Source organism: Artibeus jamaicensis, unplaced genomic scaffold, assembly GCF_021234435.1.
Source record: "Artibeus jamaicensis isolate MK-2021 breed Jamaican fruit bat unplaced genomic scaffold, CSHL_Jam_final contig_700, whole genome shotgun sequence".
In the NCBI taxonomy this organism is placed as follows: Eukaryota; Metazoa; Chordata; class Mammalia; order Chiroptera; family Phyllostomidae; genus Artibeus; species Artibeus jamaicensis.
This window is the reverse complement of record NW_026521930.1, coordinates 9,969,462-9,986,668: the sequence shown is the minus strand read 5'-3', so window position 1 is coordinate 9,986,668 and position 17,207 is coordinate 9,969,462. Positions and strand designations below refer to the sequence as shown.

Sequence of the window (17,207 nt, the reverse complement as noted above, 5' to 3'; positions counted from 1 at the left end):
TTCAGTTCCAACCCAGTGTGATGTGTTGTGAGGGGCTGGTGGACCTGGAGCCCCCAGAACATGGAGGTCAGCCTGGCCTCCACCTCCCTGTCCCTTCCTAGATTCTGGGGACTGGTGCCCTTCAGATCCCAGCATCTGCCACTTGAAAGGGGTAGGGGGAGAAATGAGTCCAAGTGCATCTGGGCCACAGTAAACTCATTTACAGTCTTTATTTTTTATTTTAAGATTTTATTTATTTATTTTGAGAGAGAGGGGAAGGGAGAGAGAAAGGGAGAGAAACAATCAATGTGTGGTTGCCTCTCACATGTCCCCTACTGGGGACCTGGCCCACAACCCAGGCATGTGCCCTGACTGGGAATGGAACCGGTAACCCTTTGGTTCACAGGCTGGCACTCAATCCACTGAGCCACACACCAGCCAGGGCTACAATCTTTATTGTAAAGAACTTGCAGTTGGAACATGGGACACTGAAAATACACAATCACGGATTGTTCTTTCAGAGGACAGGAGAAATCCATATATACAAAAGTTGTAAACATGTTCACTTAAATATCCACACATAATTGATCTATGCTACAATGTACAGGGTTGTCACTCAATTGCAACTCCAGAGGGAGGTGTCGGTTTGAAAGAATTGAATGTGGCAACCGCATCTGGTATAATGTGAAAAGCCAGCTTTGAGCAATGCATGAGTATTCGGCTATACAGAGGAACCCCAACCTTGAACTGGGCCTTAAAATGGGGTGCAGGGTGGGGAGCTGAAGGACTGGTCTAGGAAACCAAGGTAAAGGGGTTTGCACAGAATGGTGTCTCCAGGGCACCGTGGGCAAATGCAGCCTCTCTCCTCTCCAGGGCTTGTCTTGCCAGGCACACAGGTGTCCCAAGCCTCCCTTGGGTAAGGTCTTACTGAAGGGCTGAGAGAAGGCTGGTGGCCAGGCCTACAGCCATGCTGTGCCTTCCCCGCCAGAACCACCCACTCAGGCAGAGGCCTGGGGCAGGGCATGGAAACTACCAGGTGAAACTTGAAGACCACAATCACAACATCAACAAGGCCAGGCTACTCTAGTGAGCAGGTGAGAGGAATGGGAGGGAGGCTACAGAGAGCACGTGGCCCTGTGCGGTCAACAACCACCGCAGGAGCAAGAACTGCCACTATCCCCAGTGACATGAGATGGGGAACACTGGCCATCAGCCATGCTCCCTGGTCATGGCATGGGGGCGGAGGCAATACTGCCCCCAGTCTGGGGCAGGTCCTGCACCTGGCTATGGAGGGCAGCTGGATCCCTGACTCCAGAGTGGACAAGTAAGCCCTGGGATGGCTGCCTCATGAGAGGAATGGCCCCCTGCCCAGGCTGATCCACTGGAGGCTGGAGCACACATGTCCAGGGCTAGGCTGTCCCCTCAAGACCTCAGGCCTGGGGCTGGAGAGTAAAGGTACTGGGGAGACTTGGGGGGACTGCCCTGGCACTCTGGAGGCTATCCTCTCTTGGTCCCAGACAGCCCACAGTGGCCACTCCTCCATCCCTAGAGCTGGACCAGGGCCTAAGGGAGGTCGCAGGGGGCCGTGGGCCCTGCATTGGTGGGGCAGCCTTCTGGCCCTAGTCTGAGCCCACCAGCCACTAACTAGTAGGCGGGCACCTGATACCCTTTGGTGCTGGTATCCAGGGTCTCGGTGAAGGGAGGGCTCTGGTAGGTCTCGGCATCCTCCACACCGCTGCCTACTGGGTAGCCAGGGTAGGCCTGCCCCGCCCCGGTGCCCAGCTGTTCGGTGGCAAAGAGCGACATGTCGGTGCCTAGGCGGAACCGCTGCAGGGCCTTCACTGTGAGCGCCACCTGAAGAGGAGCCCGGGGTCAGCCAGAGCGGACCCCAGTCTGGCCCGGCCCTCATCACCCGCAGGCCGCACTCACCCAACTGAGGATGGAGAAGAAGCTGAAGGCGATGGCTGCCCGTGCTGCGTCTCCAGCCTGCGTGGTGCCTGGCCCGGGCGCCGTGCGCTGCCACTGGTTGGTGAGGAAGCAGAAGCCCACAAACCACAAGAAGGACCAAAGCCCTGCGGGCAAGCGTATGGGTTAGGCGCCCTCCACTGGAACACTCCCCTTAACCACGCTGGGAACAGGCTTCGAGATGCCTGGAGGCCCGGCACTGCCCAGTTCCTATCCCACCCACCTGAGCATCCAGATGCCCTCCCGCGGCTCCGCCCCCTAGGAGCCCCAGGCGCTCCAGTCTCCGGCCTGCCTCTCCCGGCCCGGCCACACCCACCTGAGAAGCCCAGGTCCAGCAGCACCGCTCGACGGCGGTCGCGGACGCTGCTGATCTGCTGGAAGCGCAAGTCCAGCAGCAGGAAGGCGGCGCAGGCGAGGAAGGCCCCGAGGCCGAGCGTGACGCCGAAGCGACAGGCACCTGCGTTCCCGTTAAAGACGCAGCGCAGCTCCGGACCGCTTTCGGAGTTCACGTAACCCTCATTGACAATGGGCCCGAAGACGGCGATGGAGAACACCTGCGGGCGGCGGGTGGTGCTCAAGCCCTGGCAGTGGCGCCCCTTCCTGCCGAGGACTGAGGTCTCCGTGGCCCACCGCGTGGCCTTTGGGACTGTCCCTGCGTTCCCTTGAGGCACAGGGCCCCTGTCTCTGGGTGAGGGTCTTCAGGCACCCTTCCCTTAATACCTCCCTCAGTTATTTAGTAATTATGGACAACATGTACCATTTGGTGAGCAACTCCTATGTCCAGGCACCGTGCTTAAAACTGCTACTTTACATGCGTTCACTCATAGAATGCTCCCAGAAAATCACGAAGGTGCCATTCATCGTTCTTATTCCCTTTACAGATGAGGAAATTAGGGCTCCAACAGGTGAAGTGATTTGTCTGAGGTCCCATTGCTGATAAGAGCCGGGGCTGACATTCCAGCTGGGTCTTCCGCACTGCACGGGGCTGGTAGTGCCTCCTCACGGCCCACTCAAGAGTATGGGAACAGGAGCCTTCACCTGGACAGGTGATTCCAGGCTTGAGCCGGTGGTGCTGGGGGAGGTAGGTATGGAGTCGGGAGAGAGAGGCCAGAGTGTAGGGGGTGCAACAGAGGGGCAGCTGCACAGGGCTGTGGGCCAGGCCCTGTGTGGGACCCGCCCACAGCATGTAGGAGCAGTTCAGCCCTGTTTCCTGTCGTGTCATATGTAGTGACAGAGTCAGTTCATGGGATGTTGGGGAGAGAAAGAATGCCCACCCAGCATCCTATATTTGTGGCACTCAAGCGGTGATGACCCCACATTACTGTGATTATTAATGCCACACATCAGTGTTTGGGCTCAAAAGGCAACAGGATTGACCTCTGCATTTCAAACACCACCCTGCCGCGCCACAAGGGCTGGAAGGCAGGTAAGAGGTGAACTGTGGTCATTTTAAACCAGACGCTGCCCTTTCAGCTTTGGGCAGGCCTTTTTTTTTTAAATCTCCAGTTTAATTTCATTTCTCTCCTTCCCCACCCCAGCACCTAGAGACTTAGTCAAGAGGGGAACTGAGATGCGGGATGTGGACTTGTACCCCAGGAGTGGTCCACAAGTTGAATCAGAGCTGGGACAGGAAGGTAGGGTTCCTGCATCCTGGTCAGACAGAGCAACTCCCCCCCTGAAAAGGCAGAGGCCCCCTGCAACACCCCGGGCACCGCCCTACTCTAAAACCAGCCAGTAGGTGCAGCTATCACCAGCTGCTACCTCCAGAACTCAGCACCCTACCTCCCATCTCTCCTACTTGGAGAAGTGGGAGGGAGGAGCAGGTCACCTGGTCTAGGGATGCCTCAGTAGCTAGGCTGCCCCCAGAATCTGCCCCTTCCACACCACCTCCAGTCAGCCCTCCCAAAGCAGAGCCCCATTTGGCTACCCCACCCAGGATACCCGAGCACCCCCCAAACTCACAGATGAAATTGGGGGGCCTGGGAACGGATAGGTCCCTTCCAAGGAGCCTGGAGAATATGTGTGCAGGAGAAGCAGGGGAGAGGGTCTGCCTGATCCTCTCGGCTCCCGTAGCCCCCTCCTGGGGCTGAGAACGGCGGCCCGATCCCCTCCTCGAATGCCGTCCCCACCCCTGTGCCTGCTTCCAGGTCACAAGAATAGGGAAAACGGAGCAAGGACTGAAAAGGGGCACAATGAGACCTAAGGAGCAATTGGGGGTAGGGTCGGCGGGCAGTGACCTCCCAAAGTCCCGGGTTGTCGTCCCCGACCCCTCCCCCGCCCACCGGTGGGCGCGCCCGCCTGGTGACGTCACCCCAGCCAACGGCTGGAGGGGGAGGGGGCCAGCAGGGAAAAGGATGGGGGTGAGGGGTAAGGGGTTAGGAAAAGGCATGCCAGGCGAGGTGGGATCGGGTACCGGGGCAGGGTCCACTCACCCAGGACACGACCCGCAGCAGAGTCTGGGGCCGCTTCGCGAAGCTCACGGGGTCCAAGGCAGACCCCGCACGGCCTGCTCCGAAGGAACCTCCTTCCATGGCCGGCCCCAGCGGGCGGCGCACCCCCGGTGCCTTCAGTCCCTGGGTCAGTCAGACCGACCCCGCCCGAGACCGCCCGTAGCGGCTGCTGCTGCTGCGGAAGGTGCTGGTGCTGCTTCTACCTCGAACGCCTCCTGGGAGCGCGCACTGGCTGCAGCGGGGGCGCGCAGGGCGGGGCCGAGCCCGCACCCCCCACCCCCAGCACTAGTCCTCGATCGGGGCTAGAGCCCTCCGCCCCGCCCTCCTTCCACTACCCCCCCAAACCCTCAAGAGGCTGACCTGCCCATCACAATCGTGGGGCAGGGGCAAGGGGCTGGGGCCCTCACTGCCCCTCACAAGGAGCAGTCAAGCAGTACAAGGCGGACACTGGGCTCCGCCTTTGCGGTAGCCCGGGGGATGGACAGAGGGGACCTGACCTCGCTCCTCTGAGCAGCGGCCTTTTATGAATGTGTAACTGAGGCCCGAGGGCTCCAGTGTCTTCCCCCAAGCCCTCAGGAAAGGGGAACACAGCTCTCTGGCCCTGGTCTTCTGCAGACTCTAGGCCTTTTCCCACGACACCCCACTGGACCCTAGCTTCTTCAAAGGGTTCTAGCCTTCTTGACTGGGAGGGAGAATGCCCTCTGCCCCTAGGGGCACTTGTCCAAGTGGGCAGAGCCCACAAGCCAGTGCGGGTGGGAGTTGGGGCATGTCTATTCCTTTCCTGTGGGTGGCCAGATGTCATTTCAAGGATGCTCTGAGTCTTCAACATCCCTGGGTTTCCTGGACTGACTTATGGCTGATGTATTTAGTTTGAGACCAAGGAGTGTGGACAAGCATCGGAGATAGTTCATCTGATATGGGACTTACCAGCCCTGTGCCACTGCTAGGTCTCTTCCACAGATCCCTGGACCCCCAGTTAGACAGTAACCATTTCTTTGGGTTCCTTCCAGCCCAGCATAGTAGGAGCCCAAATAACTCTTACGTTTCTATCTAGGTCATTGGTAAGACAAGTCACATTTGTTGAGCATTTACAGTGCCAAGTACTTCACATTGACCTGTGGGAGTAGGAACTATTACCACTCCCATTTCCCACGTAGTAAATAGGCCGGTTGAGTTCCTGGACCACAGAATTCAAAGAGCTGGGACTTAGGTCCAGGTCCCTGTCATGACCTCTGTGGACAGAGGGTGGTGCCTGGCCCAGCCCCCCGTGGAACCCATCCCAGGGCAGATGTGGCCAGAGGGGCTGCCCTCCAGTCAATGCCTTACACTGTGCATCCAGTCCAACTGCCTCTTGCCTGTCAGCATTTGTTCTGTTGTGATCTGTGGTACCACCACTTGCCCTTTACTAGATCATTTGCATCAGCACCCAAACACGGTGCACTTCTATGTTAACGAACATCCACTCTTGACTCCAGTTCCTCCAGCTGTGCCCTGCCATGGCTCCCTTTAGTCCTAGGGCCTATTCAGATGCTGAGGTTCCCCACCCTCCTGGAAAGGCTTCTTAGATGTCACCTCCTCATGTTCCTCTTACTTCATATGCCCTTTCTTGTTACCCCTTTCAGGTTCCCTCCTCTTATCCCAAGCTGTAGGGACACCAGGACACGATTATGGCTCTTCTCTTTCTATGCTCACTCTATCGGATTAAGTGCTAACAGCTCCAGCCACAGCCTCCCTCGAACTAGAGGCCCACTTCTCTTAGCCTGGTTGCCCTGAAAAACAGTCTGCGGCAAAGTTTTAAGAGTTTTATTGGCGGGGAGAAGGGCTGAAAACTCAGGGAAGCTAGAGTTAGGGAATAAGGGAAGTAAGTGATCAGGGAAGAGGAGAAATACAGGTGGTCTGCTACTGACCTGACCACACGGACTCACAGGCTACGCAGGAAAGGCCAGAGAGAATGCTGCTGGGGAAGGAAGAGCAAGTCACCTGCTGGCTGCTCCCTGCTTGTTTTTTCAATTAAACGTATTTTATTGATTATGCTATTACAGTTGTCTCATTTCCCCCCCTTTATTCCCCTCCACCGTGCACACCCCCTCCCACCCACATTCCCCCACCTTAGTTCATGTCCATGGGTCGTACATATAAATTCTTTGGCTTCTACATTTCCTATACTATTCTTAATCTCTCCGTCTATTTTGTACCTCCATTTATGCTACTTATTTTCTGTATCTTTTCCCCCTCTCTCCCCCTCCCACTTCTCCACTGATAACCCTCCATGTGATCTGTATTTCTGTGATTCTGTTCCGGTTCTAGTTGTTTGCTTAGTTTGTTTTAAGTTCAGTTGTTAATAAATGTCAGGTTGTTGTCATTTTATTGTTCATATTTTTTATAATCTTTTTCTTTGATGAGTCCCTTTAACATTTCATATAATAAAGGCTTGGTGATGATGAAATTCTGTAACTTGACCTTGTCTGGGAAGTACTTTATCTGCCCTTCCGTTCTAAATGAAAGCTTTGCTGGATAGAGTAATCTTGGATGTAGGTCCTTGCCTTTCATGACTTTGAATACCTCTTTCCAGCCCCTTCTTGCCTGCAAGGTTTCTTTTGAGAAATCAGCTGACAGTCTTATGGGAACTCTTTCGTAGGTAACTGCTTGCTTCTAAGATTCTCTCCTTCTCTTTCATCTTGGGTAAAGTAATTATGATGTGCCTTGGTGTGTTCCTCCTTGGGTCCAGCTTCTTTGGGACTCTGAGCCTCCTGGACTTCCCTGGAAGTCTATTTCCTTTGCCAGAATAAGGAAGTTCTCCTTCATTATTTGTTCAATTAAGTTTTCAATTTCTTGCTCTTCCTCTTCTCCTTCTGGCACCCCTATGATTTGGATGTTGGAATGTTTAAAGATGTCTTAGAGGTTCCTAACCCTCTCATTTTTTTGAATTTTTGTTTCTTCATTCTGTTCTGGATGAATGTTTCTTCTTTCTGGTCCACACCATTGATTTGAGTCCCGATTTCCTTCCCTTCACTGTTGGTTCCCTGTACATTTTCATTTCACTTTGTATAACCTTCACATCTTCCTCTATTTTGTGACCACACTCAACCATTTCTGTGAGCTTCCTGATCACCAGTGTTTTGAACTCCGCATCTGATAGGTTGGCTATCTCTTCATTGCTTAGCTGTATTTTTTCTGGAGCTTTGATCTGTTCCTTCATTTGGGCCTTTTTTTCTTTTTGTCTTTGCATACCTGTTACATATAAGGGGCAGAGCCTTAGATGTTCACCAGGGTGGGGCAACCCACATCGCTGGGTTGTGATGCTGTATGTGGGGGAGAGGTCTGAGAGGGAACAGCGCCACTTGCTCTGCTCTCTGCAGGTTTTCGGTCACTTCCCCCCACTACCCACAAGCAAATTGGGCCCTTCTGGTGCTGATTCCTGTGTGGGTGTGTTTGTGTACATTCTAGGGCCCTGTGGGTCTCTCTAGTGAACTCTCCTGTGAGGCTGGCAGTTTCTCCCACAACCCCCCCCCCCCGTTTTTAGTCAGAGGCTTTGAGGCTTTATTTCTCTGTGCTGGAACCCTGGGTTATGCAGTCTGTCTTGCTCCCCAGTTGTTCCTCCTGGTTTATCTGCACATGTATGTGGGACCGCCCATTCTGCCAGTCTCTACCTTTCCTATCTGTCTGGATGAATGTTTCTTCAACTCCTTGGTTGTCCGACTTCCATACAGTTCAATTTTGTCAGTTCTGGTTGTTTTTGTTTTTCAATTTGTTGTTGTCCTTCTTTTGGTTGTGTGAGGAGGCAGTGTGTCTACTTATGCCTCCACCTTGGCCGGAAGTCCCCCGCCTATTTTTGTGTCACCTGGCCCCTCAGAGTACCACCTTGTGCAAGCCAGCACTACCATGAGAACAGTCAGATGAAGGTGCTGAGGATGCCATGGCAAAAGCTTGCCCTTTGCCTAGGGAGAGGCTGAAACACTGTGGGGATGGGGTGACGGAGCTTTGACCACAGAGATGAGGCACACTGTTGCTGAGCTATTCCAGCTGGAAGCCAAGGCCTTGGAGCAGGTGTGGCTGAGCAGATCAGAAGGGCTTAAAAGCTGGGTCCAGGTCACTTCCCAACCTGCTCCACTCACAGCCATCTCCAATTCACTGATACACACAGCAACTTCATCCTTACAGCTTCTTGGGCCAGAACCCCAGCCACCTTTGGCTCTCTCTTGGCTGTACCTTCAAGAGTCTATCAGCATCCTCTCCCATCCACCCTAGGGCTAGCTTCCCCCTCAGCTGCTATATGAGTGCCTGCCCTCCTTGTTTCCACCCATGCCTGCCTCATCCTAGATCAGAAAAACCTCTCAAAAGTCACAGGTCAGTCCTGGCTGGGTCGGCTCACTAAGTCTGATATGCCAAAGTTGTGGGTTCAATTCCCAGTCAGGGCACACACAAGAAGTAACCAATGAATTCATAAATAAGTGGAACAACAAATCAACGTTTCTTTCTTCCTCTAAAAAAAAAAAAAAAAAGAAGAAAAAGAAGGAAAAAAGAACCCAGTGAAGTTCCTAGTTATTAAAAAAAAGCTCCGCCCTGGCTGGTGTAGCTCAGTGGATTGAGCGTGGGCCTGTGAGGCAAAGGGTTGCTGGTTCAATTCCCAGTCAGGACACATGCCTGGGTTGCAGGCCAGGTCCCCACTAGGGGACACATGAGAAGCAACCACACATTGATGTTTCTCTCCCACTCTTTCTCCTTCCCTTCCCCTTTCTCTAAAAATAAATAAATTAAAAAAGAAAAGCTCTGGCAGGTAGCTCAGTTAGAGCGTCGTCCTGATACACCAAGGTGGGTCTAATCCCTGGTCAGGACATACACAAGAATCAACCAATGAATGTGTAAATAAGTGAAACCACATATTGTAAATAAGTGAAACATATTGATGTTTCCCCCCACTCCCTTCTTTTCTATTAAAAAAAAAAAGGTAAAAAAAAAAACTCCCACATCCATGCTGAGGCCTTGAAAACTCTATGCTACCTGACTCCCCCTCATCTCTCTGACGACCCTCTCTCTCAGCTCCAGGAACTCAGCCTTCTTGCTGCTCCTGGAATATCTTGGCCCACTCTTGCCTTGAAATGTCTTCTTCCTCCTTAGGAGCCAGAACCTGGACAGGAAGGAGGAGCTGACCACAGCGGGGTGAGGGCAGGCCCTGTCCATCAGCACAAGTCCCAGCACAAAACACATTGAAGCCAACTTCTCAGTCACTTCTTCAGCATTTTATTTTGGTCTCATGCTCCAAGAAAGCTGACCCCAGGATACCTCTGACAAGATTGGAAGGCCATGTACTGGATAGAAAATGAGCTTGCAGGGTCAGTGGACCCTCAGAAAAGAACCCTGCCTGGACTTTCCCTGTCTGTAAAGACTAAGCAAGGTGGAAAACTTAGTCCCCAGGCCTCTTTCCTGAAGTGCACACAGCATACAGCCTTTGGGGCTACAGTCCCCAACTGCAGTTGTCCCTAGCTACACACTGGGGAGACAGTGACCTGGTCTTGAGTGTTTTGTGGACAGGGGAGCCCAGCAAAATCTATCTCCTTCCTGTGTGGGAGAGTGGGCACCAGGGTGTGAGGTGGGCAGGAGGCTGCATCCAGGACAAAAGGGACAGCCTAGGCTGTTCCTACTCCTTGACCTGCAGCCCCACAGGGCCTCGGTTGAGGAGGCTATAGGGTGCCTACAGCAGGCACCTTTGAAACCTAAGAAGGAAAGTGCCCCCATGGGCAGTATCTGGGGACCACCCAACAAAAACACAACAGCTTCTGGCTCTGCTGCACTTTAATAAGTGCCCTGCCCCTCTCTAGCCAGGTAGCCCCATGGGCTCCGGCTGGCCACCCTCTAGTCGCAGGAGCCGTCCTTCCAGCCATCACGCCAGCGCTCATCCACTTTAGAGCAGTCGAAGTCTGGCTTGCCTAGCTTGTGGTTCACTTCGTTGTGCAGGCGGCACAGCCACTGGGTTAAACACGCCCGTGTGCGCGTGTCTGGCTGGTTCCTATGTATCCTGCAGGGTCAGAAGCACATGTGGAATGAGGGCAGGCAGTGATCCCACTGCCCCTGCCCCGTCAGGTAGGCCTTTGCCTGCTAAATCCAGGGAAGAGATGGGATGTGGCTGTGAGCTACTCCAGGTGTACCCTCATGTTCTGAGAGACAGTAATTCCCCAAAGAGGCTGGCCCTGCAGTGTGCAGGAGTGGGCCCCCTCCTGGGCACCAATGCACCTATTTCCCACTTGGGGAGCTTGGTAAACACTGACAAGAGCCCAGGGTAAGACATTAACATAAACCACGTAGCTTTACAACCTCATAACAATCAGGAAGCTTCACCTCAGCTTGCCTGGCCCCAGGCAGTGTGTGGAAAGGGTGGAGCCTGCACAAAAGCATAACTAAAAACCAAATTGGTTTCTTAGCATGTGGGGCCCTGGAGACTCAGCTCAGCAAGAGCTGTGGTTCTAACTGCCCAGGGCTGGTTCAAACAGCAAGGGCTGCTCTGCCCCCTCCCCACATCTAGCCCAGAAACACCTATGGGTACCAAACAATGGCTCTTGGGTAATCTAATGAGTCATGGACTCTTGTAAACAAAAGCAATGCTTTTTCAAGGTCTTGAAACCAGCAGTTCTGCTCCAGAAGTCAAAGTGGAGTCCTCCTTAAACTGCTGGATCCTCCATTAGTACTAAGCAAGAGACCTCTTGAGGAAAGCCCTCTCACTGGGCCCCCGGCTGCAGAAAGCAGTGGTGCCCAAGAGCAGGCCCAGGCTGCTTGGCCTTTGATGGCTCAGATGATCCCTGCTCTTGGCAACCCTCTGCCAGTCTCTGCCATTTCTGCACCTATTTCTCTAGGATCTCCTTTATGGTATCAGTCAGGGGCCCCAGGTTCAGGCTCCAGGTAGGATGCTCTGTTGCCTGCAGACAGTACAGAATAACTTACCTCTTCCTTATGTCTTCTGCACACTCCTCACAGGGGTAAAACTTGGAAAATAAATGTATGAACTGGGCCATGTCTTGCTGCTGTTCTGGGGTGGGCAGGTCGGGGTAGTAGGCAGCCAGGGTGTGGAGGACAGACCAGCTCTGTCGGCCCAGTTCCTCGCGATCCTGAGGACAATCTTCCCTAAACTTGCTGTCCCGCTGCGGAAGGAGGCCGACCAAGGGTGAGTTCAGTCTCCCCTGACCAGAAGCCTACAAAGCTCCCCTTTGTCCCTCCCCAGCTGGAGGCCCACTAACTCGACATTAGTCCTGCAGATTCGGTCCACGTAAGTGTGAAAACCAAAAGGGCGGGGCTGCCTTGGGAACAAGGTTCAGGAACAGCTAACTCTGCGGGTCATAAGTCTCTAAGGCACAGGACCTATGAGACCCCTCCGCTAGGGCCAGGGCGAATCCCTGGGATTGCATTGGGAGGATTGCCTTGGGACGCCTGAGAAAAAAATGTGGGGGCCAGGGGCGGGCAGGGAAGTCGTGTGCGGGCCGGGGCTAGAGGTGGGCAGGGCTCGCGAGCTTCTGCGAAGAGGTGGTGCCCCTGGGCATTTGCACCTTCTGCTGCGTCCGCATCCATGACTTGAAGTCCACGCAGGCACGGCAGGGCCGTCTCCGGGTGGTGTCCTCGGGGACCTGAGAGTCGGGGGTCGGCGCCAGGGTTGGAGTCGGGGCCGAGGCGGCGGCGGAGGCATCTTTCCGTCCCGCGCCACGGCCACGCGCGTCAGTTACCAGGTCCTCCATTGCTTCGGAGCGCGCGCCGCCGGGCAGAAAGGAGAAAAGGCTCCCGCCGCCGAAGCGCCACCGTTCGCTGGGTGCCGCCATGTTGCCCGCGCAGTGCCTGACGGGCCAGCTCGGCCTCCAGAAGGGCCTCCAAGTCGACCTCCAGGCCAGCGCGCGCGCAGCCGCTAGGATGCGGCCACAGGAGCCCGGCGCGCACGCCGCGGACTCGGGGGCGGGGGCCGGGCTGGGGTTAGGACTGGGGTCAGAGTCCCGCGGGGAGGCTGGGTCCGGCGTAGAGATGGAGTTGGGAGCTGGGGCCCTCACTCGGGAGGAGGCAGAGCCCGAAGTATGGGTTCTAGCCAAGGATGCGCGGGGAGCTCGGGTCCTGGCCACGCCCCTGGGCCTACTTCTGCTGCCGGAGCCTGGCTTTTGTCCTTCATGGCGAGGTTCCCGCTTCCTCCAGTAGAAGAGCAGAGTGTTGTGGAAGGTGCGCCGCAGCCGCGCCGTGGACTCGGGCTGCGGCCGAGGAGAACTCCGTGTTGCGGTCCTCGATGCCCCCATCCCTCCGCTCAGTTCTGTGTGCCAGAGGCCCGACACTGTGGCTTCAGCTGGGGGCACGCCCCCCGTCGGCTGAGCGGTGCTATGGCAACGTAGGGCAGGGCACTGAGCGCACAGACCCGCGGTGAGCTCTAGGGCCGCGGTCTGGGGGGACCCCCCCCACCGCCGCCGCCGCCGGCACCATGGCAGTGAGCACAAGGGAAAGTGGGGTGGGACAAAGGAGGCAGTGTGTGTCCCTGGGCTTCTGCGTGAACCGAACAGCCCGGATCCTCTAGCTTGCATGAAGGAGTTAAACTCACGTCAGGAGTGGCCTCAGGGATACTTCTGTTTCTATGAGTATATTCATTCAATCCACAGATATATGTGTAGTGCCTAGTTTGATCCAAGCAGTATTGCAGGCGTTGGGAGAGGTGGGGAACAAGATACAACTGGACTTCCTCAGCTCATAATCCAGTGGTCTTGAACAAAAAAAGGAGTTACACTAATAAATGTTCACTTTCAAACTATGGCGGGGGTCATAACCATAACGATGTGGTAAATTCAGAATTCAGGTGGCCTCTCTGAGACAGTGAGCCTTAGGCAGAGACCCGAAGGATGAGGCATCAGCTGAGGACAGTGAAGGATAAGGCTGGAGGTGGGAGGGTCTTGGTCTCTTGCATGGGCAGAAAGGACAGTGAGACAGGACCTGGGGTGGGCAAGGGCCCATCAAGGACCTTATCAGCTGCCATGGGAACTGGGAATTTATTCCAAGAGCCTTTAGAAGTTGCTAGACAGTTTGGGGCAGGGCTACTTCTCTCTGGTCCCATTTCTGTTTTGCAAAGATTCCTCTAGAAAGTGAACTTCAAGGTCCTAGCTGGTGTGACTCAGTGGATTGAGTATGGGCCTGCAAACCAGAAAGTCATTGGTTTAATTCCCAGTCAGGGCATATGCCTCGGTTTGCAGGCTGGGTGCCCAGTAGGGGGCGTGTTCGAGAGACAAGCACACATTCATGTTTCTCTCCCTCTCCTTCCTTTTCCCCTCTCTAAAAATAAAATCTAAAAAAAAAAAGGGCCAACTTCATGGGAGCAAGTGAAGAGCATGGGCACTGGGTTGTTGTCCAAATAAGAGTAGGGGCTATAGAGAGGGAGAGAGGGGAAAGGATCCAAATTGCAGGGAATGTGGAATGAGGTGGTCAATTGGGGAAGTTGAGGGGGCCTCAGCAGCTGTTTGTAAATTGGCCCCTCCCTAGCTTCTATCCTTTTGTCTTCCTGTTCCAACCTGGACCCTGCCAGGCCGAGCACCCTCAGCATGGCCCCCACCGAGGTCGAGGACTTAAAGGCATTCTGCATGTCAGGCCTATGCCAGCAGGTATTCACTGTCTAGACCAAGACTAGGAAAGGCTTGAAAGCTTCAGAGAGAGCTGCTGGAGGGACACACAAAAGCCCTTTGTCCAGGCCACCAGGGTGGTTCCCTGGAGGAATGCTCTGGAGGCTGACCCCTCCCTGAAGGCTTGGGGTGGGGGTGGGGGTCCCAACACAGAGCTGGCAGCCCTATCAGCAGGTAGAACTACTTTGGGCCAAGGTTAGATGGGGCCCCAGAAATCTCCCCTGTAAGGAAGCAGCCCAGAATTGTGGGGCACCAAGGCACACTCTCTGGGGATTCCAGGGTCTTCTCACCACCTCAATAGGGGAATGGTCATTCCTGATCTCAGAGGCTGTGTTTGCAGTAACTTTTAATAAATTGTAAATTCAGAGGCAGCTCTCAAAACAGTCGTAGTCACCCCCACCACCAAGTGCTGGCGACTGTAGAGTTGGATCACCAGAGACAGGGGGACCTCCGGGTGAACCTGAGGTCCAGCTCTCCCAAACAGAGAAAAACTGACATTATCCACTTAACACAAATTTCTTCCTTGGGACATTGAGAGATCTTTCCTTCACTGTAAGGATGAAGCCAATCGGAGACAACTGGTGTCAGCGCTCCAGGCAAATTCCTGAGGCGCTCAGCAATCCCAGCATTACACAGCACTATGGGACAGCCTGGAGGGTGGGCCAGGCCCAGCGGGGCACTTTGATGGCTCTTCCTTCTCCTCCCACCACACCGGATTGAGAGGCAGGAGGGCCTCCGGCAGCAGTCCCAGCCCCGCCCCGCCCCCCACCACTGCCTGTGCGTTCTCCCTCCACCGCAAACCTGTTTCTCCACCTAGATCTTCAGGTTGGGGCCTGGCGAGGAAACTGAGGACACGGGTAAGGCAGTGAGTGCTGCCAGGACCTGGCCTGTCTAAGGCAGACAGGGGAACTCCAGTCTTCTGGGAGGGAGCTTGACCCATCATCAGGCTACAGCTATGGCGGGCCCGCGGCACCCAGTGTCAGTACACGCAGTGGCACTGGTGCAGACAGAGAGGCTCCAGGTATGATCTAGTCACCGCCAACCTCAGAAGGAAAGAGGGAGGGAGGGAGGGAATTCACGGGCCAGTCCTTCCCAGGTGCCCGCACCCTTTCCTCTGGCAGACATTCGCCTTCTCTGTGCGCTGGTCAGACAACAGCAACACCTTCGTGCGAAGGAGCTGTGACGAGTTCAGGAGGCTCCACGTGAGTGACTCTGGGGTGACCCTGACGTCCTACAACTGAATGACTCCCCCCCCTCCCCACCCCACAGTGCCTGCCCCAATGCCTGTGCTGGCTTCTAGCCCCTAAGATCCCCTAAGATTCCTGCCCTCCCAAGTTAACTCAGTGGGCTCTCAAAGACCCATATACTGGTTCTTGCCCGTAGAAGACCCTCAAGGAGACCTTCCCGGTGGAGGCAGGCCTACTGCGGAGATCTGACCGAGTTCTCCCCAAGCTTCCTGGTCAGGCCACAGGGATCCTGGGAGGGGCGGGGGTGGCAGCAGTAGCCTAGTGGTGGGAGCCTTGGGGTGGGACCCCACAGTCTGCCCATGTGGTGCCCACAGACATATCTGCATTGCTGCTGGCACGTGGGGGTCGCACAGGCCGCAGCCTGGCACACCTGAGGTTGCTGGAGACCTATTTGCAGATGCTGCTGGTGGTAGAGTGCGTGTCCAGGGGGCCAGTGCTCACCGGCTTTTTTGAGCCACAGCCTCAGGACCTGGAACCTTCACTGCCACCTGGCAGGTGCCTGCCCAATTCCTAACTCCCTGTGGGAAGCATTTGGAGGATGGGGTAGCATGGTGGTGAAAAGGACTAGGAGGTACAGGGCTGGGTGGACTTGTGAGGGGTGGCAGCCCATCCTCACACATCTCTTCTGCTACCACCGCCCTTCCAGCCTGGTGATCTTGACTGTCTGGGAAGAACCCCTGCCCTGCCCTGCAGGAAGCCTTGCCACTGGCAGCACGGTGGCTCTGAGACTGCACTCCCTGCAGCCCTTCAGCACCCAGGACACAAGGGGCCAACCCTTTCTTGTGCAAGCCCAGGAGGCACTAGAAGTGCTGCTTCGACACCCCTCAGGTGGGGCCGGGCAGGTGTCTGGGGACTAATTTTAACCTGCTGTCCCCAGGACCCCAGCATGCCTGGGGACCTGAACCGCCACATTCCTCTTGTATACAGGCTGGTGGCTGGTAGCTAACGAGGACCAGCAGATGGCATGGTTTCCTGCTCCCTACTTGGAGGAGGTGGCCCTGGGCCAGGGACAAGATGGGGGAGAGCCCCTAGAGAGCAGCGGTATGAGAATAACCTCCTCCCTACACCCACCACCACCGAGCAGTGTGTGGCTGGGGTACCGAAGAACCTGACCCAGGGGAGGGATGCTGTGGAAGTACTAGGTGGGGCAGTCCCCAAGCGTGCTTGGTGCCCGTAGCAGGTGGGAGCCCTGGCAGGTTTTAGTGGTCCCTGGTATCAGCAGAGATCGAGAGAGCGAGCCCAGGGGTGGGGATTCAGTGAGCGCGATGAAGGGACTGAGATGGGAACCCCTGTGGTTAACCCAAGTGCCCACTCCCAGGCTCCCAGTTTTATGTTTCCCAAGCCTATGAGGGCAGCCGAGTCGACGAGCTGTCAGTGCCTGCGGGGGCAAGAGTGCAAGTGCTGGAAATGTCAGACCGAGGCTGGTGGCTGTGCAGGTGTGGGGCTTTGCTGGGGGAAGGGGGAAATCTCAGAGGATGGGCAGGGCCAAGTGCTGACCAAATGCTGCTCTCCTTGCAGGTTCAGTGGACGCGTGGGTCTTCTGCCCTCTGTGCTACTGCAGCCAGATGGGCTAGGTGTGCTCCTGAGCAGACCGGGACTCTACTCTGGGGCAGAGGGTAGTGAAGATGGGGTAGGCGAGGCCCAAAGCTCCTCTCAGTCCCCCCAGGCCGTGACCCTTCCCCCTACTGTGCCCACCCGCCCCCTGCCGAGTGCCATTCAGAGGTGCTGCTGTACCATTACTTGTAGGGCACTGGGGTGGGGCCCACGGGGTCAGGGACCTCCTTGAGGGCATGTGGAACTACATGGAGGTTCCAGACCCCAGCGAAACTGATGGCAGCCATACCGCCCTCAGGGCAGGGGAGGTGCATTTGAGGTTGGGAATCCCTGGCTGGCAGGGCCAGGAGGCTATACTTCCCCATTTCCTTTGAGTAAAGTTCTGATGA

The 17,207-nt window shown here is 55.6% G+C and overlaps 3 protein-coding genes across 6 annotated transcripts; 1 reads left to right on the top strand and 2 right to left on the bottom strand.

Annotated features, from left to right (window-relative positions):
* Positions 1-223: 223 nt before the first annotated feature.
* On the bottom strand, positions 224-4,607 carry SYNGR3 (synaptogyrin 3). 4 transcript variants are annotated; one of them, XM_037157383.2, is made up of 5 exons: positions 4,377-4,444; positions 2,702-2,982; positions 2,261-2,498; positions 1,909-2,051; positions 224-1,833 (listed from the first exon to the last, which is right to left on the bottom strand). In XM_037157383.2, the coding sequence occupies exons 2-5, from the start codon at positions 2,702-2,704 to the stop codon at positions 1,624-1,626; spliced, it is 594 nt and encodes a 197-aa protein (XP_037013278.1). In that variant the 5' UTR covers positions 2,705-2,982; positions 4,377-4,444; the 3' UTR covers positions 224-1,623. The 4 variants fall into 4 exon arrangements, with proteins under 4 accessions (XP_037013278.1, XP_037013277.1, XP_037013276.1 ...); XM_037157382.2 differs by having other exon boundaries at positions 2,702-3,016; positions 4,377-4,438; XM_037157381.2 differs by lacking the exon at positions 4,377-4,444 and adding an exon at positions 3,907-4,364 and having other exon boundaries at positions 2,702-3,016.
* Positions 4,608-10,169: 5,562 nt separating this feature from the next.
* On the bottom strand, positions 10,170-12,688 carry GFER (growth factor, augmenter of liver regeneration). Its single transcript, XM_037157374.2, has 3 exons — positions 11,930-12,688; positions 11,331-11,527; positions 10,170-10,410 (listed from the first exon to the last, which is right to left on the bottom strand). The coding sequence occupies exons 1-3, from the start codon at positions 12,653-12,655 to the stop codon at positions 10,248-10,250; spliced, it is 1,086 nt and encodes a 361-aa protein (XP_037013269.2). The 5' UTR covers positions 12,656-12,688; the 3' UTR covers positions 10,170-10,247.
* Positions 12,689-14,050: 1,362 nt separating this feature from the next.
* Positions 14,051-17,203, top strand: NOXO1 (NADPH oxidase organizer 1). The gene is made up of 8 exons (XM_037157351.2): positions 14,051-15,038; positions 15,139-15,219; positions 15,401-15,476; positions 15,579-15,759; positions 15,911-16,092; positions 16,192-16,305; positions 16,583-16,700; positions 16,783-17,203. The coding sequence occupies exons 1-8, from the start codon at positions 14,973-14,975 to the stop codon at positions 17,048-17,050; spliced, it is 1,086 nt and encodes a 361-aa protein (XP_037013246.2). The 5' UTR covers positions 14,051-14,972; the 3' UTR covers positions 17,051-17,203.
* Positions 17,204-17,207: the final 4 nt, after the last annotated feature.